Below are 24,391 nucleotides of genomic sequence, written 5' to 3' on the forward strand. Positions count from 1 at the left end.
ATATTTAAAATGAAATTTCTATTATCGTCCTTCTTGATTACTAGGTGCAATAACTTCATCCAAGAAAGAGCAATCAGATTGAGTTTATTACTAGGAATATCTAAAAACCAACCACAAAACCTAATTTTAAACAGTGGGATGTAATCCATGCTGTTTGGTTTAGAACCCCTGCAGCAATTCCTTTTCAAATGTCTATTTTAAACCAGTATGTCAGGCGTCTGGCTTTTTTTTTCACAACATCCCAAACATAAAACACTATGATGACCATTAAAGTAAATAGGAAAAAGTAACAACTACAGAACTTGAAAAAAAAATTAGTACAGTGGATTCCCTTTAAATAGAGAGGTATGTTTGAAGAGGTGGGTGGTGGTGTGTGTACCATGGTACTTGGTTGGGACCATAATGAACAACCTCATCTGTGATCTTCCCAGCAGCTGGAAAGAGGGCAGTCTTCTGTGGTTTGCCTTGTTTGGTTTGGGAAAGCATGAGTTGAACTTGGAAAGTTTCCTACTATCTGAAATGTACACTTGACCTCTGGGAAGTGCAGAGGATCTTTGCCTACAATTTTTTTAATTCAGCCTTTTAGTCATAACATTTTCAAGAAGAAAGGTTTTCCTTTCCTTTATTACTTATTTCAATCTTAACTTGACTGGATTAGTCTGCTTTTTTTGGGCTGCATACAAAGGAATCAGAACTGCTCAGACAAATACTGTATCAGGATACTTCCTGACACCCAAATGGCTCTGCAGAAAGTGGTTGCTCACTAAATTCAGCTACTCATGTTTTCTGAAGCAGAGAATTTAGCACCAAGGCTATTGATATTAGTTGAATTGTCTTAAAGCTTGTTTGTATTGATGTAAACTTCTGTAGCCTCTGGCCCACTGCAGTGTACATCATGCAAACATAAGAGAATCTTTTTCCCACAGAGGAATTTGAGGTTTATTTCTGTTAATAAAGTGTTTGGAATTGTGCTGAGTACCCATATGAGTATGTCAAGCTCCTGAAAAGGTTTTTTTCAGATGTAATTGATGCCAAATAAAAAGTAAAAGTCTTCACATAGATATTTTACATAGGGAGAAGCATGTTTTCAAAGAACTATTAGCCTTTTCCTGGATCTCATTTTTGTAGGATAAGCTTTAGTTACCTTTTAATTACCTTTTAGGCAATGAACATGGCCTAATCATTTGTACCTGTGGAAGGAGGTCATTTTATGAAATGGCTTTGGAAATATATTGTATACATAAATGCTTTAAATATAAGTATCACTGCTCTATTTTATTTCTTTCTTTAGGAAATAAAATTACTTAATTCTGATATTTTTTGCTTCTTCTAAAAACTATCAGGACTCACTGCAAAAGCTTTGTTTTTTTGCTTTTAAGGCTTTTCTTTATAAACCCCTAGAATAATAGCCACAAGCTTAAGCTGCCCTAAAAATGCTTTTCTCCTTGCCAGACTAAGTTTATAGAAATTTCAATCACTTTATGCAGCAAACTCGATCTCTCTGCTGGGAAACTGAAGAATAAGTAGGTGTTTTCTATCCCTGTGCCCAGCGTGTTTTCTGCTAGTAAGCAGCTCAGCACTATGAACCACGAGATGTGCAGTGAGGGCTGTGTTTCAGCATCCTTCCTGCCCATGTGCATGAGCACATGAAGGTTACAGATTGAGCAGGATGCAGGTGGTTTGTGCAGGTACAAAACCCAAAAGTGGTTCAGTGGATGTTCAGCATGGGGTGTATCTTGAACACCAGGACTGACTACTACTAGCTGCTACATCTGTGTTAATTTGGGGAAGGTGTTAATATAGTCTAGGACTGCTAGGAGAAGATGCAGAATGGTAGCAGGGAATTCCTCTCTTGAGTAGGTAGTCATATTCACTGCATGCCAAATCTACAGCAGAGTTAAGTACTCTTGGTGGCCTAGGTATTAATGTCTGCATATCATTGGTACCTGAGATGTTCCCTCTTTAACAAGATGAATTATGGGAGTATGTAGAAGGTGTAAGGGACTGACTTCAGTTTACTCTTCATAGCAGTACAGTGACATGTAAGACAGAATCCTTTTTTTTATATTTTTATTGCAATTCGAATTAATTTTGCAGACACCATGCTAGAAAGGCTTTATTTAAATTATCTTTTGATAGCTTATTCTACTGGTATATTCCTTAAATAATTTTTGACTTTTGTTTTGTTTGCATAACTCAAAGGCCAAGTCTCTTTCACAATAATAAAAGTTAAAATTCCCAAAGGTCGGAATCACAGAGTGGGTCAGGTTGGAAGGGACCATAGTAGATCATCCAGTCCAACCTCCCTGCTCAAGCAGGGTTATCCTGCAGCACATGGCACAGGTTTATGTTCAGACAGTTATTGAATTTCTCCAGTGAGGGAGACAGACAATCTCTCTGGGCAACCTGTTCCTGTGCAGTTACCTCCACAATAAAGAAGTTCTTCATATTAAGGTGGAATCTTCATCAGTGTGGGAAATAGTAAAGGTAGGCAGGTGAGGCCTGCTTTCACAGCTTCTAAAAGTCTTCTTACCTTTACTATTTCCCATACATCAGTTTCTGCCTTCTGGCTCTTGTCCTTACTAAATGAATTAATTGGTAGGGAAAGTGACTTGCCACTGTAGAACTTCCAGTAGCTTGTTCTTAACATTTTGTTGTAAATGAGGAAGGAAACTATAGTTCAAGTGCCAAAATTTAGTTTTTTAATCCTAATTTACTGCAATTATTCATGAGTTAAAGGAGAAAACTAAACATAAACTGGAAGTAATAAACCAGAGACCAACATCTATTGATTTTTGAGCTGTCTTCAAGTGTACAAAGTGGTACAGAGGAAATCCCGATAGCATTTCTCTGCATGTGTTCCCAAAATCAAGAGGTCTGTAACTTACTGTATTTGGAACCCTGAAGGAAGCATTTCCATCGCTGTGGTGATTCTGTGCTCTTTGTTCCTTCCCTGTTATGCTTTCAGTTATCTCCACGTTCCCTCAGTACTTCAGTGTTGGTGTCTCTGCCTGTGTGGTTGTGTTAGGCACAGTCTCTGCTGCGTGCTGCTGTTTTCTGCAGTAAACAAGGGTTATATATGTGTGTTGTACTGCAAATGTTGTTTTAAGACAGGGAGGGAGGAAAAAACAGCAACAAAGCTGGAAGCATTACTGTGCAACAGTAATATTACTGGGAAGGATTAGAGTTGAGGCTAATATGTTATACCTCTGAGAATACTGTTACATGCTGATTCTCTGCAGAGAGAGAAGTGCAGGAAAAAATGTACTCAGGCAGTACTCATCCCCCCTCCTCTGCTCAGCCATGTGGTGTGGTAGATACCAGCCCATGTGTCTTGTTTGACTAAGCTGTGTGAGCTGTCCAATTATGCAGTAAGTTTGGGACAGAAGAAGTTCTGAGTTGTTCCTTATAACTCAGGTGGTGTTCTAGTCATCAGTTTTTTGGGTTTTTATTGGTGCATGCAGTCTCAGTGGTTCATACTGGCATAAGAACTTTCCCTTGATTGTCTTCGTTGAAGGTCTTGCAAGCCCTGTGCTAAATGACTTGACCAGATCATCATTTAGAAGAGGGAGAGAAAATAAGCATTTTTCTCTAATCCAAGCACTGTTGTGTATTAAACATCTGTATTTAAGTTCCCTGGCCCGTGTGAGTGACCTACCTGTGCACAGGCTGTCACACAAAGACATGGAGATACATGGTGGAACATGGAATTTTGGTTGAGCGAGATGAAACTTGGAAACAAACACCACTTTTAGTTATCAAGGGAGCATGGCTGAGGTATTAACATAGACCAAAATATAATTAAGCTGTGGTTAGAGGCAAAATGCCCCTTTCCCAGAGAGGAAAGGAGCAGGCAATTGCCTAGTAGGACAGTGAGAGTGAAGAACTGGCTTGTGCTATAGATGATATGATGGGAAGAGGGCAGTCTGCTTCAAGCAGGAGGAAATTAGAACAACAGGAAATAAAAAGACAAAACTTCTAGGAGGATGCTGGGGAATGATCAACTGAATTTGAACCATGCAAAAAGAGATATTTGAATCCAGAGTCATCAAGTTTGTTAGGCCGGAGATGTGTTGTACAATGTCCTAGCTGATAGTTGTAATTTTTTTCATGTAAAGCATAAGATGATATGAATAATGATAAACATATTTGCTCTTATCTATTTTTAAATTTAGGACTACTAGTAAGAGAAACAGTGAGTACCAACTAGTGTTGATCAGACGAGATCCTGTCTGCAGGATGTGCTGATCAGCCTGTATCAGTTTTTTTAGTGTTTTTTCAGAGAGGGGAGGAAATGTACTGATATATAATTCAGCCCACTGCATAGCTCAAGCCATTTGGTTTATTATTAGGGACAGAATTCTTACAGCATGTGTGGTAGTTGTTTTTTTTTTTTTTTCCTGTTTGGGTGGGTTTTTTCCCTTTGGCTGAGGTGCCTGGTATTAGAAACACTGTCTTCCTCTGAAGGTCTTCAGAATTGCTTTCCTTCCTCTCTGAATAAGCAGTGTGGGCAGTTATCTGAAAATCTTCTTTTTTAGGCACCAGCAGTACCATAACTATCTTGGGCAATATAAATCCTGTCCTAAGTTTTTCCTTATGTTTAGTCCTGTGTGTCACACCAGCATGGTGAATAATGAGCGTGTATACCATGTCATCTAATTCATAGGGTGAAATGTATAACAGAAGCTGGTGGTTTGGGAGAGAAGCTGTCTGACTTTTCACCACAGTTGCTGGTTTTAGGTATAGTTTTGGAAAAAGAGTAACTTTTCAAGTGATTTTAATGAGTACAAAAAACGCATCTAATAAAGATTTACTCCATGAAGAATCTTTATTTTTTTCCTGTGTTTTGGCAATACATTCTTTCTACTCCTATTGATTAAATGTGCTCTCTTGGTTCTTCTTCCTCTTGATACAGTTTGTGGAAGATAACCCTTCAGAACAAGGAAAGCCTTCACTCTAATCTGAGGGGTAGATCTGGGACATGAAACCTGGAACTTGTCCACACTGGGAGCTGTGAAACATGCTGGCTCTTACCAACATCTACCTGGAATTCTGTGATTGTTACTGAGCCAAAAGAACAAAGAACTACAGGGAAGTTAACCAGATTTCACCCCACTCTGAATGCTGCTTTCAGACAGCAGCATATCTGCTTTGCATTTCAGATCTAGCATAGGAATGGATGGTGCTTAGATGTGTTGTCTTACAACTAACCCGGGAGCTGCTGTTCAAACCTGAGCTCCACTGTTAGTATGCAAGTGACACCTTGAGAGACTTTGTGGTGAGTTTTTCAATCCCATGTACTCTGTTCCTCATCTGAGACTTGCAAAGCACAATGGAAATACAGCATACCCTAAGCATGCACTTTGTCATGGTTGCAAGTAAAAGAACAAGTTTGATTTCCTTTTGAGAGGTGGTTGAGGTGTCTCAGAACTAGGGCTCCATTCCCCTTGCTCATATTTTCAGTTTTACAATAACTTTGCATAGCTTTAAATGGGGTTTCTAGCTTTAAGTTTCTAAGGCTTTTCTCTTTCCTCCTGGAAAGAAAGCTCTTACAGAGCTCAAACTTGGTGTTACTTGGACTTTGTGTAAACATAGCTCTTACTTTTCTGAGGGAGTCACCTGTGGAGAAGGAGAAAGCTTGTGGTTTGTCGAAGCTTCAAACTGCTCCTTAGTGATTTATTGCTAGTGTGGAGACAGCACAGAGTGCATTAATTCATCAATTCTTGTAAGCAGAGAGGAGGGAAAGAATAGGAGGAAACAAGAAAGGGGATGGAGGGGAAAAGATATGGAGAAGAGAAAATAAAAACACAGAGCAATGGGGATTGGGAGGAAAGACACTTTTTTCTAGAAATTCCTAGACCACCCACTCAAAAACGAAGCAGTTGGTTTTGAGTGGGTGGTCTAGGAGGTTCTGGAAAATAATAAGGTCCTTCCCTAGAGAGCAATGAAATTGTCTGTGACCTTATTACTACTGTGGTCTTTACAAGCTAGGACACTTCTGTCTTGAGTCGCTTCTGACTGCCAGATAGTGTTGAGGCATTTTTGCAGTTGTGCAGAGGTTACAACTGACTTTAGGATCAGTCTCTTTTAGGTTGGCTTCATCTTGCCTCACTTCAAGACCTCTTCTGTGTGCAGCTGGTATTCTCTTCTCTAAAATACTCAGCACTTAAACGTTTTGACTGTTAGTGATCCAACCTGTGGCCTCCCCACTTTTGTATAGTTTTAGTTATTGCCACAGTAATTCACAGATGGTGCCTTGGTGTTGGCCCCAGTATTCAAAGGCAGTGGTTGATTTCAGTAAAGTTTATGGAAGTTTCTAATAAGGATCTAATAGATTCATGGCTCTTAAAGCAAGAAAATGAGACAGGCAGGCTCATTCTCTCCAGACCAAAATGTGTTGCACTCCTGCCAGTTTTACATCCAGTTAATAAACCAATTCTAGTGTCCTGGCTTTTCTCCCATATTATGTGGGATGGAGTTTTCTCATCCAGCTGAGATGAGGATACTTTTAAAATGCGTATCATCTTGACCTTGCTGTTTCAAATTATCTTAAGCCTTGTGCCTCTGGCTGCTGAGAGTGCTCTGAGGTGTGCAGAGGCTCTGAGACTCCTGTACTGGGAAATAGCATAGTGCAAGGTCATCTGCTGCTGCAATGCTTTTATAATCTCTTGGATCGGAAACATTGATTAGACACATGAATTCTGAGCAATGTTCTTTAGTAGTTACACACCTGTTCTTTTGTTCAGGTTGTCTTTTGGGAATATTGGATGTTTGGGTCATATTGCAATGGGATTCCACTTCAATTGTTATTTTACTCTGTATAACAAAGTACACTACTTCTGGGAAGAGCCAGGAAGTTGATTTATTTCAGCTATTTTCTCCAGATTTCTTTCATCTCTTTATTTTTAGTTTATTTGTCTTACTTATTGTGCCATTTCTCTTTTTATTTATTTTTTCTTACCTTTGACTCTTCCAGTTCTTTTCCTTCTGCCTATTTGCCTTTCCCATCTGCAGTTTCTTTCAGATGAAATTAAGTGATTTTCTTTCTTTCTTTGAAATGTTTTCACCCTTGCCTACAGGATTTGAATAACAGCCTCACCCAGTTTATTTCAGGTTGCTGCTGTTTGGCAGTGCTACAAGAAGCCACAGTGGCACCAGTGCTGGTGACAAACATAGGAAAATGCAAGGTCAGGAAAGTCTTTGGCTCTGTCACATTCAGTGACTGTATTTTTTGGACTGTATGCAAGGAAGGATCTAGCTCTCTGGGGCACTTCTGCGTGGACACTTTATGGCATGTCTGTTTGTAGTATTTGTTTGAAGGAGGAGTTTTAACAACCTCTTGTTGTGTGTTTGTTGCCACAATCTTTAGCTCTCTACCCACCCATGTATTTGATAGGCAGTATTCTCATATCCATAGATCTAGAAACTGTTGATTGCTTTTCTAGATTTAAAATCTTACATGGTCTGTGCAGTAATCAAACTACATCGTCTAAGGTTTTGGCAGGGGTGATTGCTGTATATAATACACTAATTTCTCTAGAAAAGAAACAAGAAAAAAAATGACCCAGGTATTTAGCAAAGAAATTGGTGTGAGTTGTTTTTTTTTTTCTTCTTCTTCTTTTAATATGCCCTAAGGGCGATATGTCCCTGGAGCAATCCACTTGATTTATTTTGTTTTGCAATGTTACCGTTTAGATACCTTTTAGCAGTAAAAAGACACATTCTTTCTTTTTTTCCTCGGGGGGGGGTTGGAATGTTTCAATGTAATCTTTATACATGCATATATTTCTACAGCTATATATGTACACATATATACATATACGTGTGTATATATGTATGTTTTATTTATATGTATTTAAAATATAGGATTTTATCAGTCAGGGAGATAAAGCAAAGAAACGTAGTGGCTAGTCATGAGTGGACTGAAGTCCCTGGAATAATTGTTTCAACTCAAAGTAAGATCTTGTTTCCCATGTGCTTTATTGCCCAGGAGACTGAAGTTGCTTGAAGTTGTCTAAAGCTTATTTGTGGTCTTTTATCTCTTCTGGGCTTGGGCCCTGGAATAGCTTGAAGATTAGAACCTGGAGAGGTTGAAGTTGGTGGTTAGTCTGTGTAGGGACTTAAAGGCTAGGTCCGAAGAGTTCATAATAGATAATGTATTGACATGACTTTCTTCACTACTCTAAGTGTAAGTTGACGTTTCCTACGTGTTGAAAAGAGTTATGCCTATAAAGAGCAGCTTGTTATACTGCTGTTGTGCAGTTGATTGTGGATCAGATTTATGAGTGAGCCTGGAGACTTGGTAGGCATTTGACAGGTTGACAGAATTTAGGAACCTAAGGAAGGCAGGCATCAAAACTCTGAATTTAGTCATCTCTAAACATCCATGTAAATCAGTCTTGTGTTAGTGTGGCTGACACCTATCAGCGAGAGAGATCCTGATTTACCTCGCAGTTAGTTCTGTGAAGATGAAGACTTAGAGACACAGTTCCTGCAGTGATAGATGCCAGTAACTAACTGTGCTTGATAAGTGAGAGATACTAAGTCTGCCTGCCAGCTTGTGTTATTGTAAAATCTACCTGGTGGGTGGATGTAATAATTAATTGATTTTATAAAGCAACTTTAAAATTACCTTATCTGTGATATAGTTGCATAATAAAAACTGGTGCCACCAACACAAAACAGTTACAAAGTGGTCAGTTATGTCATGTAGGCTTCTTTCATATGATCCTTCTGAGGATCTTTGAAAAAGGCTAGGAACAATGAAAAATGGCATCAAGTTCCAGCCCTGACAGAGGGGTAGCACATAATGCAAGCTCCAGGACTGTTGCTGAATGCCCCCAGCCTGGATCATGGAGGGTAGTCCCTGCTGCCATGGGGGTATGGCCCATAGCTGTGGGATCACATGCCGTGAGCCACAGCTGTGGCTGCGGAGGAAGGCTCAAAGTCAAAAATACTGACTTAAAAGATGTGGCAGGCAGTACCAGTTCCAGGGCACAGTTTGTAGTAGCCTTTTTACAGATGTCTGCACTGAAGACACCAGTGGGCTTCTTCAATGTAAGTAAAAATCTGTAGGTTTTTGTATAGATTTATATTTTTATAAATATTAGTTGTATAAATATCTGGTATAGAAACATATTTCATATATTAAATACATACGCTTGTATAGGTAGATGTTTGACTTTATATAGGAGGAAATGTAGTCTCTATTTACTTTTTTTACCTATAAATACATATACACAATACTAAAACTGTACTATAGCAGATGTCTGATTTCATCTAGTAGCCTGTATTACTTTAATTAGAGTTATTTTGATAAAGACAGACAAGAAGATTGAGACCAAATTTTAAGTCCCATTTAAGTCCCTTCCTTTGATTTCTAAAAGAGCTGCTTTTCATCATGTCAATAAATTCAGATTAAGTTAACTCCTTAAGGCAGATGCCCTCAGTATACTTGATTAACTATCTGTCTGGTAGGAGAGGGGACTGAAGCCCTTAATTTAGAAATTAAACTCATCCCTGACCTAAACCTGAAATTGAGATTCTGCTGAAATCTCTATTTTGAGTCTTCCTTGGTGGAAAATACCCATCAGCTAGTGTGCTGCATATGACTTCTATTCAACCCTATTTTCTAGTCATTCTTCTCACATAGGCAGTCATGTATCCTAAGTGTTGATGATGCATTTGCAGTTTAAATGTACAAAGCTGTGAAATACTCGACTAGTGTGCAATAGGAAAAATCATATTGTTTTATAATTTCTTGAATGACTTGTATGTAAGAAAGTTACATTATTTCCTGCTTTCATAGAAGTTTTCACAGTGTTTCTGCTTTACTGTTTCCTGCAAATCTCTGAGGCCTGAAAAGAATTGTTCTATTCTTGATTTACTAGAGGTCATCAGCCACTTGTTCATTCTAGAAAATGTGTAGGTGGACCAAAAACTGAAGGATTACTGTTCAGAAATACAGTTCGTGTTTGCTTAATTCATTAGTTCTTCAGAAATAATGAAAGTTTCCTTTTCATTCCACACACATCTCTGGGAATGTGTAAGAGTCACATTCATATATATTTAATGTGTTATTACAGTAAGAAGACTTCAGTCACTTCTCTCTCTTTATGCAGAGGTTCCCTTTCAGTGTGGACATGAACCTGACTGAAGAATTAAACAGTCATTAGTCAGGTTAATTATTTATGACAAGACTGCTCTGAACAAACTCTTACTAGAGCTATTTCCTATGCTTCTGACTTCCAGTTTGCTTTGGGATGCTGTCCCAGAAAATCCTGTGCTGTCTTACCATACATATATCTTACAAATTCAATATCACCAGATATGGACCACTCTCACCAAAAATATGTAAATGAGACTGACCTTGACTGCAGGAATTGGGAGTCTGAACTGATGACCAACTTCTCTTCTGATTTTCTGTGCCTCTGATTTGATGTATCTGCTGTCAATATTGATGCTTGGACTGGGTTTGGTAAGCAACACAATCTCCAGTGAACTATGTATTTGTTGTGCTAAGGTTTATTGAACTGTAGTTCTAGACCTTCACTAGCTCTATTTCTTGGGACCTCATAGTAAATAGCCAAACCATTGGGCAAATTTTTCTACTGGCTGTTTGTGCAACTAGTGCTGTCATTCCACACAATGACACACCAAGATATTTTTCAATCTCTTGTTCTATATTGTATCTAGAAATCCTTTTAGTTACCTTGTCTGTCTTGCAATTATTTACCATTCTCCCTGAAGTATTGCACATAGAAAGCATGAGAATACAATCTGAATCTGTAAGAGGCCACAGCTGTGGAACAGTAGGAGTTTTAATCTGGTTTTGAAAGAAGGTGTTTGGTTTTTTTTTTCTTTTCTTTTACAAGTTTTTTGTTTGGTTTTATGCTCTTTTTTAAGCTTTAAGCATTGGGGTGTAAACATGGAAGTTTATTATTTAGTTGCAGCAATGTGCTGGATGATCATGAAACAAGACCTAGTCCATGCTTTGAAAAGTTTCATTCTCTGTTCCTTTACGGGGTACCCAGGAGAGATGATCCAGTGGGGTGTGGAAGCTTTTTTATGTACAAGCTTGTGGGGTGTGGAGGCTTTTTGTACAAGCTTTTTTAGATTCGGTGGCAAATTTCTTGCTTTAATGGCACCAGTGACATTGTGTCCTCCCCTTCCCCATAGTGAATGTAAAAATTCTTTATTAAAAGAAGATATTTGGCAAGGAGGGGAGAACAGGAATGGCTCTGCTACCATTTGAGGCTGAATTCAGCTTTTGCTCCGTTATCACCATGGCTGAATTCAGCGTGGATTACATGCCAGCTGTATGGGGCAGCTAATTTCTGCTGGTCTGTTGAAAGCCAACTTGAAAGGCATTTTAATTAATTAGTTCTTGCTTTGCAGAAGACAAAAAGAAATACTTCCCAGTGAGGTGTTATTCCAGTATAGTTGTTTTGCAAAAGTAAAATTGCCACAGTGATACCAGTAAGCTTCTGTTGAAGATCCTAGAAAACAAGGCTAAGGCTTGGGGCTGAAAGCTTGATATTTTCCCTTTGTTGTCACTTCTTGACCCACACTGAATATATATATCTAAACTTTAATGTTTTTTTTCTGAATTGACCCATGTCATATATTTGGTGAGCTTTAGTCTGAATTGTGTCAGATTCTACATCTTAGCCATTAAGTTTGCTAAGATTTTGGTCTGCCTGATATAGGCAAGTGTATTCTTAACATAAATCTGTCCTTTGCTGTTTGTTCCTTAGTTTCATCTACTTGCAGCCATAAGTATTAGATATGCAATGAACTAGGTAGGACAAACAACTAATAACAGACAGTTTGGAGGTGTTTGGTCACTACTTCTCAAATACCTCATGGATCTCTCTGTAAATGTCAGATAAACCAAAGTTTGGAAAAAGAAAATTGGTTTTGCTAGTAATTTGTGTGAACTGAAAAAGTATTGGTGAAGTAAAGAAGCAGTCTAGTAGCCTTAGAAATCATGGGTTTCATTCATATCACCATGTTGGACTTTCACGTGGAGGTCTCCAAAAAGACTGTGCAGCACAAATTGTATTTGGTGTGGTGGAGCTGTTATTCATGTGCTGCTCTGTGGGGCTGTTCCATCTGTTTCCTTTGAAACAGTGTGAAGTTTGTGTGTGGGCTTTCAGAGGATGTGCTCTAGAGCAGCCCTGGAAATGGGGTTGCTTAACCCTTATTCTCTCCTCACTTCTCCCTGTTGACTGAACTAGAAAAAAAAAAATCTTTTGGTGGCACTTACATACATCATAAAAAGCATCTTATAGTGAGTTGGACTGAATGGGAGGGATGACAAAATCTTCACTTTGTTTCAGAAATGTTAGAGACCTTGGTGGAGTCACGCCCACAATTAATTGAATATCGAAGACTTGGAACTTCAAATAAATGTTTGTGAAGTCTGCATGTGATTTCTTTGGGGACAAAAAGCCTATTTTTCTTGAACATTTGCCTGAATCTAGTCTAGTAAGCATTAGTTTGTTGCAGTTCTGGAGGTCTTGCAAAGTTCACTGATATGACTTAAAATTAGCAGTTCCTGCATGGGGTGGGGAGGCAGAGGGGAAAAAAAAAAGAAAACAAGACACAAAAAACCTGTAATCATTATTTGAATAATGTAACTGCTAGTGTGATGATGGTAAGGAGCCACCTAATTTTGGGAAGGAGGAAGGCATGATAATGTGAACTTCGCAGCACCTTGGGATGTGAATTTTTTACACTTGGAAAGTCAATGTCACAGTGATAAAACATTACTAGTAAATATGTTGTTAAGATTTGATGCATTCCATAAGTTACCCTAGATGTTTTGGGGGAGTGTGTGGGGTTTTGTTTTATTTTTCTTCATGTAAAATTCATAAATTAACTTTCCTCTTTGTGGAAATTCATTTCTTATGTGCAAGGTTTTCTTTCTGCTTAGTCAGTTGACAGCACACCATCTGGGCCCTGAAGCCTAGGATAAAGATGCTCTGCGTTATCCTATCCTATCACTGTCTTGAGGGTGATATATAGGTTATTATAGCCTCTCCTTATAGCTCATTTTGTGCTCTTATTTGCCCCAGTTGGTTGTTGCTGCAACAAAGTCATGCTCTCAGTATATCGAGAGGGTTGGAGGAAAATGCAGGCTAAAACTTGCAGTGTACTCAAAATATTTATTTTTCTTGCTAAAATTAACAGCAAACTGATTGATCTGTCATGCTCCTGGGAGCAAAAATATCTGGCTCTGTGAGTTGAAATATCATACTGGAAAAGGGCATAATACATGCCTGGCTTATGAAAGACCTTTTGAGTCTTGCCTGGGTAGCTGAGATTAAGGAATGTCATGAATAAAATTTAATGCTGGTGAGAGTGATGAAAATCACAGGAACTGGAAACAAGATTTTTGCATTTGTAATGTGTGACAAAAGCCTGTGACCTAAGGGTGTTCTTGCTTGCCTTCATTTGTTTACTGTATTGTGTGGGGTCGTTTTTCCTTCTGCTTTCTTATATGCAAGTTCTATCAGGCAGGGGATATAAAAGGAAATGCAAGTACTGGCACTGTCAAGTTAACTATTGTTGTTTAGTTAGGCTGTTAGGAAAAAAAACCAAACTAGCAGGCAGTAGCTGACAATGCGATTTCCAATGTACTGAGTATCAATACAAGGAAATAATGAAGTATCTTTACTTTTTGTGTTGTTCTTCAGACTGCTCTGCAATGACTACAGCAAGATACAGGCCTACCTGGGACTTGGTACTTGACCCATTAGTGTCCTGTAAGCTCTGCCTTGGTGAATACCCTGTGGAGCAGATGACAACAATAGCACAATGCCAATGCATCTTCTGTACCCTGGTGAGTTTGTGTTCTTTATTAGACATAAAAATACATGACTTAGGTTTAACTGCAGAAATAGAGTGTTTCTGCTGGGTGTGACTCACCCCAAAGTATTGATCTTGCAGTAGAAATAAATACTGTTGCTGTGTACTTGACACAAAACCTAGGAAGTAAATCTTTATTTTCCTGTAATGAAAAGGAAATAAATTATCCAGCACTTCAGTATACTGTATAGTTATCACCTTACCAAGGTTATTCATGCTTTCCCTTTTATCTGTCAGTGGCTTGGATCTAGGGGTAGTTTTGGTGCCCCTTATGCACCTTATAAAAAATATCTTCTAATGAGTTGGACTGAGTGGGAGGGCTGACAAAATCATCGCTTTCTTTCAGAAATGTTAGGGACCTTGGTAGAGTCATGCCCACAATTAGTTGACTATCAAAGACTGTTGGGGATGGGTTTGTAATTGCTTGGGTTTTTGTTGGGTGCTGAGGTGTTTGTGGTTTGATTGGTTTTTTTCGCCTGTTGGGGTTGTTTGGTTTTTTTTTTTTTTTTTTTTTTTTTTTTACTTTAGAAGAGAATAGAGTCTTTCAGTTGAAAGGGATCACTTCAACCATGATCTGTGGTCCAACTGCCTGGTCATTTCATGGCTCATCAAAAGCTAGGGCATTGTCCAAATACCTCATAAACACTGTTCCAGGAAGCTGTTTCCAATGTTTGGTCACTCTCTCTGTAAAGAAATGCTTCCTTATGTCCAGACTGAACTTCTCCTGGTGCAGCTTTGAACCATTCCCAAGTGTCCTGTCAATAGATACAAGGGAGAAGAGCTCAGCAGCTCCCTTTCTACTTCCCTCCCTCAAGAAGCTTTACAGAGCAGGGAGGTCACCTCTCAGTCTCATTCTCTCCAAACTAGACGAACTTAAGGTTCTCAGCCACTCCTCACAGGACACTCCTTCCAGCCCTTTCACCAGCTTTGTTGTCCTCTGGAGATGCATCCAAAGACTTTCACATCCTTCCTAATTGGTGGGGCCCAGAACTCCACCCAGTTATGAAGGTGAGGCTGCACCAACTCTGAACACAGCAGGACAATCACCTCTTTTGCCCAGCTGGTGATGCTGGATTTGGTGATCCCAGGATGAGCTTTGCTCTCCTGGCTTCTGGGCATTGCTGACTCACATGGATCCTGCTGTCACCCAGCACCCCCAGATCCCTTTCTGCAGGGCTGCTCTCCAGCCACTCCTCTCTAATTCATACTTATGCCTGGCATTACTCTATCCCAGGTGCAGAATCTGGCAATTCCACTTGTTAAATTTCATGCCATTAATAATTTCCCTTCTGCAATTTATCTAGATCCCTCTGCAAGGCATCTTGCCTCTCAACAGAATCAGCAGCAGTTCCCAGTTTTGTATCACCATCATACATGTAATGGTCCCTTTGATTCTTGGGTCCAAACAGTTGATAAACATATTGAACACAACTGACACTAGAGCTGAGCTCTGAGGAACAGTGCTGGTGACTGACTGGTTGCCAAGCAGATGTAGTCCCATTCACTACAACCCTTGGAGCCAAATTTTTCACTCAGAGCACATCTCACAGCTGGACAGCTTGTGCAGAAAGGTGCTGAGAGGGACAGTATCAAAAGCCTTACTAAAATCCAGGGAAATTACATCCACTACCTAATCCTTAATTCCAGGTGGGTGACCTTGTCATAGAAGATTATCAAATTAGTTAAATGGTCTTTTTCTTTTTGATCCCATACTGATAGTGCCTGATGATTGCATTGGTTTTTAAATGCCTTTCAATAGTACCCAGTGTAGCCATACCCTTGTAACTAGAAAAGTATTTAATGTATTGCAGATTCTAATTTCATGGATTCATAACAGGTTTCTATTACCATATTGTACAAATGCTTACCTGGAATAACAATAATCTTGTCTGTTAAATACAAAACACTGGGGAACACATGTAGTATTTGACAAAGAACATCATCATCACAGTTAATGGATATTGCTAGTTTAGGAACAGAGGAAGTCAGTGTTCATCCCTAATGCTGAATTTAAATTAAAATTTTAGTTCATTAAATTTTGCAATGGGTGCAGTTACACTAACTTTGTAGTGATGGTTCAACAGAGGAAAAATTGGAGTATTATCAGTAAGAATATAACTTGTGGGATACATGATGCTCAGACTTTAATTTCCCAAGACTTTATGATATGGTATTATAGACTCAGACATGGGATCGGGGGACTTTTTTTTTTTAATTTGAAGGTCCTTTCCAGCAAAGTTTTTTTGGTGTGTTTTTTAATATTTAAGATGAACGATTTTAGTTATTTTTTTTCTTCATCGAAATACTACCTTTTTTTAATAGTAGATTTCCTTTTCCCTGGTTGTTTTTGAAGATACGGGAGGGCAGCCAATGGAACAGGTAGATCTACTGTGAAAGAAATGTTTGCTCAAGCATGCAAAAGCCCATAAAATAATAGGTTTCATGAAAAAAAGAGTAATAGGCTTCATGAAAACTGTTCTTTTCTGTTCTAGTACTTACAGCTCAGTGTTGTGTTTCTCCCTGGTGCTTGAATGCAGAGAATATTTAAATGTCAGTTTTCAGTAACATTTCCATGGCAGCAGAAGGACTGGGTTACCCAATACATTTTTTCATCTTCACCTTGTTCCTTCTGATGTTTACTGCCATCCTCGATCATCTGGTTTTTGGTTAGAATGTGGTTGCTGACTCTTACTGCTGTTTTGAAAGATATAACCAGTTTGGGACATCAGATATGTAACCTTTACTGATAACCTGTTCTTAGTAGCTGATAGAATAATCTGACTGGTGACATGGAATTTGTATTTTGAACTCTGTTCAGGTGGAATCATCAGCCAGTTTTTACTACTTGCATTTGATTCTTGAATGGTTCATTCAGGTTTCTCCTGTTTAAAGAAATTTTTGTAGTTTTTCTGCCTCTCGTTTGCTACTTATAAGCTTTATACAGTGACATTTGAGTGCCGTGAAAAAAATTATTTATACTAAAGCTTTCCCATGAATTAACAGGTACTACTCCCCTTGCTTTCCTTGATGGTGGTGAAGGAAGTATTAAGAATCAATCCCAATAAATGCAAGATGCAATAGCTGTAAACCTTTTACAACCCAGGCCTTCATCTGAAAACCAAGGCCTTCATCTCTACCATCGGGCCAGGTTCAAGGTTGAAAAATTGCTAAAGAAAATACTCAATGAGTCTGGCAAGATTGTTTGGCCTATTGCAGTCATTAGGGAAGGGTGTGATGTACACAGAATCCTCCACTGGTGTTCCTTCAGCAATGATTTCCAGAAATGCCAGGGACACTGCATGTGAATTGTGCTTTGTGAATGGCCAAACAATCAAAAAGAGTAGCCTTTTTACTCAAGGTTTTACATGGAGTCTATGTACAGTAGGTGCAGTTCATCTCCGCTTTGTTCTTGTTTGAGCAATATGTAGTTTTGTTCAGGCTTCTTTTTTGTAAATGAACAGAGAACTGATGGTCTTTCCAGAAATATGAGCACAGAGGAAAAAGGGAAGTCCATCTAAGTGTGAGGACTACTTTTGCTACAGCTTTTACCACTAGCTCTAGTCCTTCTGTCTAAATCACAGCAAGCTGAAACAACATGAATATATATTACAAAGAGATCTTTCAAGTGCAGTACTACTGGTATGTTTGCAGCATTTGGATCAGTGTACAGGTCTCTGAATCCTATATTTCTGTCTGCAAGTCTTGACTCTTTATAATCATAGAAGTTCTGTAGTAAAGATATCGTGAAGGATTGTCTCTTCCTGACACTTGTACAGTAGCACAGCATTTCTATTCAGAAAGATAGAATGGGGACACTGTTTCCATTTGCTTTCTGGCAGAGCTGTGCAGGGATTAAATAGAGCAGACTGCCACTCCTCTGCTGATAAGGCACAGACGCTACAATTTCCCATAGTATTATTTTGCCAGCTAGTACAATACTCCATTATTGTTTTTATCATTGTGATCATTAATGCCCAGACAATGCTGTGAGCTCTCAAGTTTTGTATATCTCATCCATTAGGAATGCTATAAGAATGTATTTTCTCTGGTACCTCAAGCAAATCCATTGTTGGATTGCTTGAGGTACCAGAGGAACAAAAGTCTAAAAAGTAAAGAAAAAAGATACCTGCTGTTAGCTTTTTGTTTTTCTCTGTATTATCAAGGGGCAAACCAGCATCTCTCTTCTTAGAATCATGTTAACAATAGAACCAATCTTAAGTGTGGTTGTGTAATTTTATGACCAAAACATATAAATATCTTTTTATTAAAATTTTCCTAATTTAATAGCACACAGTACATAGCTAACTATCTTAAATTTTAAGATAGTCACTCAGCAGTTGCTTGCCTCAGAAAAAGTAATTGATTTTGCATGTTTTCTTCGGAAAGCTTTACACAGAAGGAAGAAGAAAGTAAAGCAGAGAACACCACTTTTTTTTTTTTTTTTTTTTTAATTTTTTGGTATAATTTTTATAAATTTTTTCATTTACTACTTAGCCTTTGCTTTTTTAATGGGATTTTGCAAGATAAACAGGAAACAATTTTATCCAATTTGTGTCTGAAATTCTGATTATTTTGTAATCTGTGATGAAATTCACATGTGTCTTAATGGACAGGATGTTTCTTTGATGTGTTACCAATTGTATATGTGTTACAGTGACAACAGGATTTTTGCAGTTGATATTCTTGCATGGAATTCAAGCCGTTAGTTACTTGAATGTTTTCTGGTTCAGGCTTTACATGTACATCTGTGTACATAAATACTATATAATTTATATAAAACACATACATAGGTGTGTCAATATGCTCCAAGTGCAGTGATGCCTCTATTACTCAAGACATACTAAGCTCCTTTTGACCTCACATTAGATTATTCAGTTCCCTTCAAGATGTTAGGCACTACTGATCATTCTGGTACCAGCGGATTCATTGCTTACTTTTCTCAAATTAAAACAGAATTCTGTCACATAGGCAATCAGGCAAGCAAATGTGTAGAAGAAATATGAAACATGGCAGAAAAGTTGTCTTTGAAAAATTTGATTATTCCTCTGCAGTGTACCTTGTTCCTGATAGAAGGAGAAACTGTAGTCAGGTACATGAAAGAGAGGGCCACCAACAGTTAGAAAATAACAAAACTAAGGTTAAGACCTGCCTTCTGCTTCATGTTTGTACTTTCTTTTTGGTCAGATAGGCACATGTGGATCAACTTTGGTGTTTGAAACTAATACTGCTTTGTAGATACTCATACTCTGATTCTTGCCCCTCAGCTCTACTTTAAGCACTTGAGCCAGCTGATTATTCTTACCTGGACCTTTAGGTGTTAGTTATAAGTTTGTTATATTCTATCCCAAGTAGCTTGACAGTAGGATAGTGACAGACTTCTGTTATCACTAGCCCTTTTTAAACGGGATTACTAGACTTGCCTAATCATGACTACTTATACAGATCTGCTTAATTCAAATCATTCTGCTATGTGAGCTTCCTTATAGGCTGATGATCAGCAAGGCAAATATTATCCTGCCTATAACTGGTATCTGGCACCTCCTTTTTTAATTTTTTTTATGTTGTCATGCTTGACCCAAAGCACATGGAGCTTCTCTGAGTTGAAGGACAGAAAAAAAAAGTGATTTATTTAGTATTAACCCTCACTCCAAATGAGGCAGAGGCAGCATCAGCCTCTCCTTCCCCCAGGGCAAGGCAGACACCAAGAGCAGTGTGGATGGGAACAGGTGGGCTTGGCTGCCTTCCTGATACTGCATAGTTTGCCTCTGCTTGCCAAAAGAAGCCTACCTTAGCAGGCAGCACTGTGCTGACACCAGGCTGTTCCTCACCTCTACCAAAGGAGATGCCCTACTTGCTTGGAGACAGGAGGGAAGGGGAAACCTAGTGGCTTGTGAGTTTTTATAGCGTTCAAGGTCCTTCTTAGCAGCTGTAGTGTTTCCCTGGTTCCCACCAGCAAAGCTTAGAGCTTGCTGCTTGAGCTCACATACCCCAGCCTTAGCAGACAACTGATCCTAATCTTGACATGTGATGTGTCAATAGAGGCTTCAGGGTTAGAGGTCACTCTGTGTTTGCATAGTTCACCATGGCTGGCTGCAAGCCTTGACCTTAGAGGTGCTGGGATGACAGAACTCCCTGCTTTAATAAGCAGGAACCATGGGACCCTGGGTGAAAACTAAGCTTGATCTAGAGCCTTCAGGTCTCCTCTCCTGTGAGATGTCACTAAATGAGGTTAATGCTATCTGTCTTCATCAGGGTGTTGGGAAAACTAGCTCATTTTTGATTTGCATAGGGTTTTGGATGTGAAAAGGGAAGGCCCTTTGTTTGCTGCAGGTGTATTCTCCTCCCACTCAGAATTGCTATTTCTGGTCTGTAATAGAATAAACTTCTCTCAAACTGATTTTTTTGTGGTGTTTTTGCCTTCTGAATATTTGATTTTCATCCCACATATGTTGGCATTTGAAAATAAATTTATTTTTGTAAAGTTTAGTCTGTGTGTTTTTGCCAATTGTAGCCCTAAATAGGTGAGAACAAAAAGTTTATGCAAGGTAATGGAGGGATAAGAATCCATAATGAAAAAAGCTTACATGTACATCCACTTGAAATACCTATTCAAAGATGAAGACGTATCACAAGGTACTATCCTTGTATCATTTGGCCATTTTCTGCTGTCTACTGCTGTGATTGATACCTCTGAAGAAAAAATGTTCAACTTCTATAAATTTTATAGTACACAGACATAAATTAGTGTGTATTGAAAAAAAACAAGCTCATCACTTCAAAGGCTAGGCAGCTGTGAGTCTGTGTTGCCTTCTCTTTTTTTTCCAAGATACTCAGGTGGAAAAAGGCACTTGTTTTTTTTTGCTGCTTTTAGTTCTGGATGCTTGGTCTTGGTTGTGGCTTCTGCAGCCATTGATTGCTGTGTCTCAATGGCTGTTTGTCATGTCCTGACATTTCTTAAGCTAAAATAGTCATCAGGGCTCCTCTTTCTGCATTTTTGATAACACATTTCTTCTTGCCTGTCTTCATCATTTGTTGACTAATGGCCTGATGGTGCTGTTCCCTGTACTCAAACTGGCACAGTCTCATGTGGAGGGTTTGGAGGCTGGACTCAGAGGAATGATGCTCCTCATCCCTGATATGAACATCTTGTCTGCAAGTTGTTGTTTGCATTCATTAAGAAGCATGCACTAGGGGCTGCTGTGATATTTGAGTGTACTGTCAGAAGGGATTTGGACAGAGGTAGAACCAGCACAGCAAGTTCTGCCCTGCTGTCCACAGGATGAATCAACAGCCATCACTGCACTAACTACAGCAGCATTTGCAATGAGTGAGTGCCCGCTCCTGTCAGGATGTAGCCAGTCCCCATACTAAGATTACTCCAGCGGCTGGGAACATAAGGACTCTTGGACGACAATAATTTTTACAGCTAAGGAAAAAATGCTCAGATGGTTTGTCCTCAAACATGGAAACACATGGGTTGTGTTTATCTTTCCAGCCCTCATCCTGTTTGGCCATCATCCATAGGCAAGATGATGTGATTGCATTTAGACTGACAATAAAGTCTACAACAGGGTTACAGAACAGCTGATGGAGTCTTTAAACATTGGCAGCATGATGGGGGAAAAAGAGACATTTACCCTTGGCAATTTCCAACAAAAATATCTTAAAAGTAGGCCAAGTTTTGGGAAGATAGAGGCAGACAACCTGTCAAACGGTGGTCTTCCAAATTGCCTGCCACTGTGGGTAAAACATGTATCAGCTGTGATGTTATCTATCTCTGGTCCTGGCCAAAGTCTCTCTCTCAGTGCATATCTTCTTGTTCACAGCATAAGGCTCTAGATATTTCCCTGTTGTGGAGCTCTGGAGTGCCTTGCAGGTGCTTGTCTTGAATTCTGCTTGTGTAGCAGAATTTTTGTCTCTGTAACAAAACAAAGGATATCAAGGATAAACATGCAAGACAGTTCTCTGTTGCTGCTTTCAGATTTGAAATACTGCTTGCCAAGATAAGTGAACTCCTTCCTGTGATTTATTAAGATAATAAATTAGGGTTAACAAGATTTTGAGTTCTAACAGTGAAGATTTCTTTGCAAGTAGATAATTGTGTTCTGAAAAGATGTCTATAGAAGTGGAAATGATTTAATTTCAAAGTATTACCACAAACATTAAACGCTTCTGATGTATATCTGTCTCAGATCTGAGTGGTTTGTGAAGTTGAATATAGCTCGTGCTTGCGGATTTGGTCAGTATAGCTGACAGTTTATCTAGTAAAGAAAAAAAAATCACTCCCACAGTCATGCATATGCCTCAAACAGATCTCTGTGATTAAGTGTGCATAGATATTTTCCAGTAAGTCACTTGTCAACTAAGTAGGATTAGGGTGATATTAAAAAGCTGGATTGTAGATCTACTGTAGTGAACTGGGCACACTGGAGCAGCAGTGCAAGAGTGGTTCCAAGTTGAGCCTGTTATTAAACAACGGTGGATTTGAGGCAGGATTATAACTACTTTACACAAAAAGCCATGTAGTAAATTTGAAAGAAGCTTAAAACCTCTCTGAGGAACCTACCATTCTTTTCCTTTTCTCGCACATGTTTTGTGTGCTGTAAGTACACCATGGAAATTTCTCGGAAAGTAGTTTTCTTGTTCTATAAAACACTAAGTTTAAAATAATATTGCTCTTATGACTGGAGTGTTGGAATGGAAGGATATAGGCTCTTTAGGAAGGACAGGCGGAAGAAATGAAGTGGCGGTGTCACCCTGTATGTCAGTAACCAGCTGGAGGATGTGGAGCTACACTTGGGGATGGGTAAGGAGATGATCAGGATGAAAGGGAGGGCAGGGACAGGTAACTTTATGATGGGGTTTGTTGCTACAGGTCCAACCAGGAGGCCGTACAAAAAAATTAGAGGAATTTTATTTATAAAGGCACGTAGTGATTGGGCAAGTGGGAATGGATTCAAACTGAAAAAAAGTTGATTTCAATACTAGGATGGAATTCTTTACTATGTTGGTGGTGAGGCACTGGACAGATCACCCAGAGAAGCTGTGGATGCCCCATCCTTGGAAGTGTTCAAGGCCAGTTTGGATAGAGCTCTGTGCAACCTGGCCAAGTAGAAAGTGTCCCTGCCTATGGTGAAATGGTTGGAACTAGATGAACTTTAAGATCTGTCGCAACCCAAGCCATGCTATGATTCTGTGATTTGTCTTATTACCAGGTGAGCATTCCTGTTGCTTAAAGAAGTATGCACCAAAATATTTTAAAAGGGTAGCATATGATAGTTATATATATGGCTACAATAACCTCTCTTTCAGGAATAGGGAAGGCTCTAGCCTTGTTGTGTCATTCTTCTTTCTTCTTCAGAGAACACCCCAGATGCAGGCTGCTTGTTTTAGGGGAGCTTTTCTTCTTGAAATTGTTCAGATTTTGTAAATGTAAAATATTTCTAGAAAATGACATTCAGGTAAAACCTCTCTACCAAAGTGAATTTGCTATTTGGACAAGAGGAAGGGGAGCTATTATTCCAAGAGTATTACTCTTCGCCTGAGACATAGATGCTCAGATTTTTTGTAGTGAAAGAAATTCACTCAGTCTCACACATGCAGTCTCCCCCTTCCCCAGTGAGTGTTGCACACTGCATCACTGTACTGTATCTGAAGCTAAAATAGGACATTACATCATGTTACCTGAAAGATTTACAGGCAGTTTGTCTATGAGTATAAATTCTACATATTCACCAGACTGACTGCAGAATTGCCTTAGGGGAATTAGCACAGAGCACTAAAATAACCTTGGTATTGCACTGTCTTATGGAAGGAAAAGATATCACCTTCTTAGAATTCATTTTAAAGCAACGTAAAGAAAAATTCCCAGTATGCAGAGCATAAAAATACTACAAAATACTACAAATATAGTTGATGCTGTAGTAGTTTTGGTCATCTGTGTTGCCCTATCACATGAATTTTGAGCTTTGGCTTAGTATCCTGTTACCATAAAAGCGACCCATAGACCAAGTGGTAAATTTTTAGCTACAAGACATGAAATAAGTGCTTCTCACTCAATATCCTTTCATATTCTTCATCCAGAAGAATCTTCTTATCCCCGAATGTAATGCTCAAAGGGATCTTGGCATGTACTTACTCTGATGTCGCTTGTAACATGGATCACAAAATACCATAAAGCTTTTTCTGAGTCTTCATGTGCTTAAATGCAAGTTTGTGTAATTATATATTTGTGTGTATTTATGTATGTATATTTTTAGATGTTCATCTAATCCTGGTTTGCAGATGATATAGAATTTGAGACTGGCAATTTAGTCTACATGTTAATAATTACCCTTTTTGAAAACATTTTTAGGTTGAGCTTTAAAAATCTCTCTTGTTGAAATGCATGTCAGCCCTTCCTTGTGTTTCTGAAGTGCAGTGTAAACTCCTAGTGATTGTCTGCCCAAAGTGCAGGGTTATCTCCAAGGTTAATATTTGTGCACAGTAGCAACTGCATTTGTCTACCTTTAACATTTAT

At 38.9% G+C, this 24,391-nt stretch overlaps 1 protein-coding gene across 4 annotated transcripts in view; it reads left to right on the forward strand.

Annotated features, from left to right (window-relative positions):
• The window catches only part of RNF144A (ring finger protein 144A), a 62,750-nt gene that overhangs the window by 21,262 nt on the left and 17,097 nt on the right, over nucleotides 1-24,391 (forward strand). For 2 of the 4 annotated variants that reach the window (XM_083857200.1, XM_083857202.1), the window contains one exon: nucleotides 13,701-13,846. In XM_083857200.1, the coding sequence (XP_083713326.1) occupies nucleotides 13,712-13,846 (135 nt within the window). In that variant the 5' untranslated portion in view covers nucleotides 13,701-13,711. Of the gene's footprint in view, nucleotides 1-9,010; nucleotides 9,058-10,251; nucleotides 10,478-13,700; nucleotides 13,847-24,391 lie in introns of those variants that run through there. The other 2 variants (XM_083857201.1, XM_083857199.1) reach the window with 2 other exon arrangements.

This window comes from Zosterops lateralis (genome assembly GCF_965231275.1).
Source record: "Zosterops lateralis genome assembly, chromosome: 3".
NCBI classification, from domain to species: Eukaryota; Metazoa; Chordata; class Aves; order Passeriformes; family Zosteropidae; genus Zosterops; species Zosterops lateralis.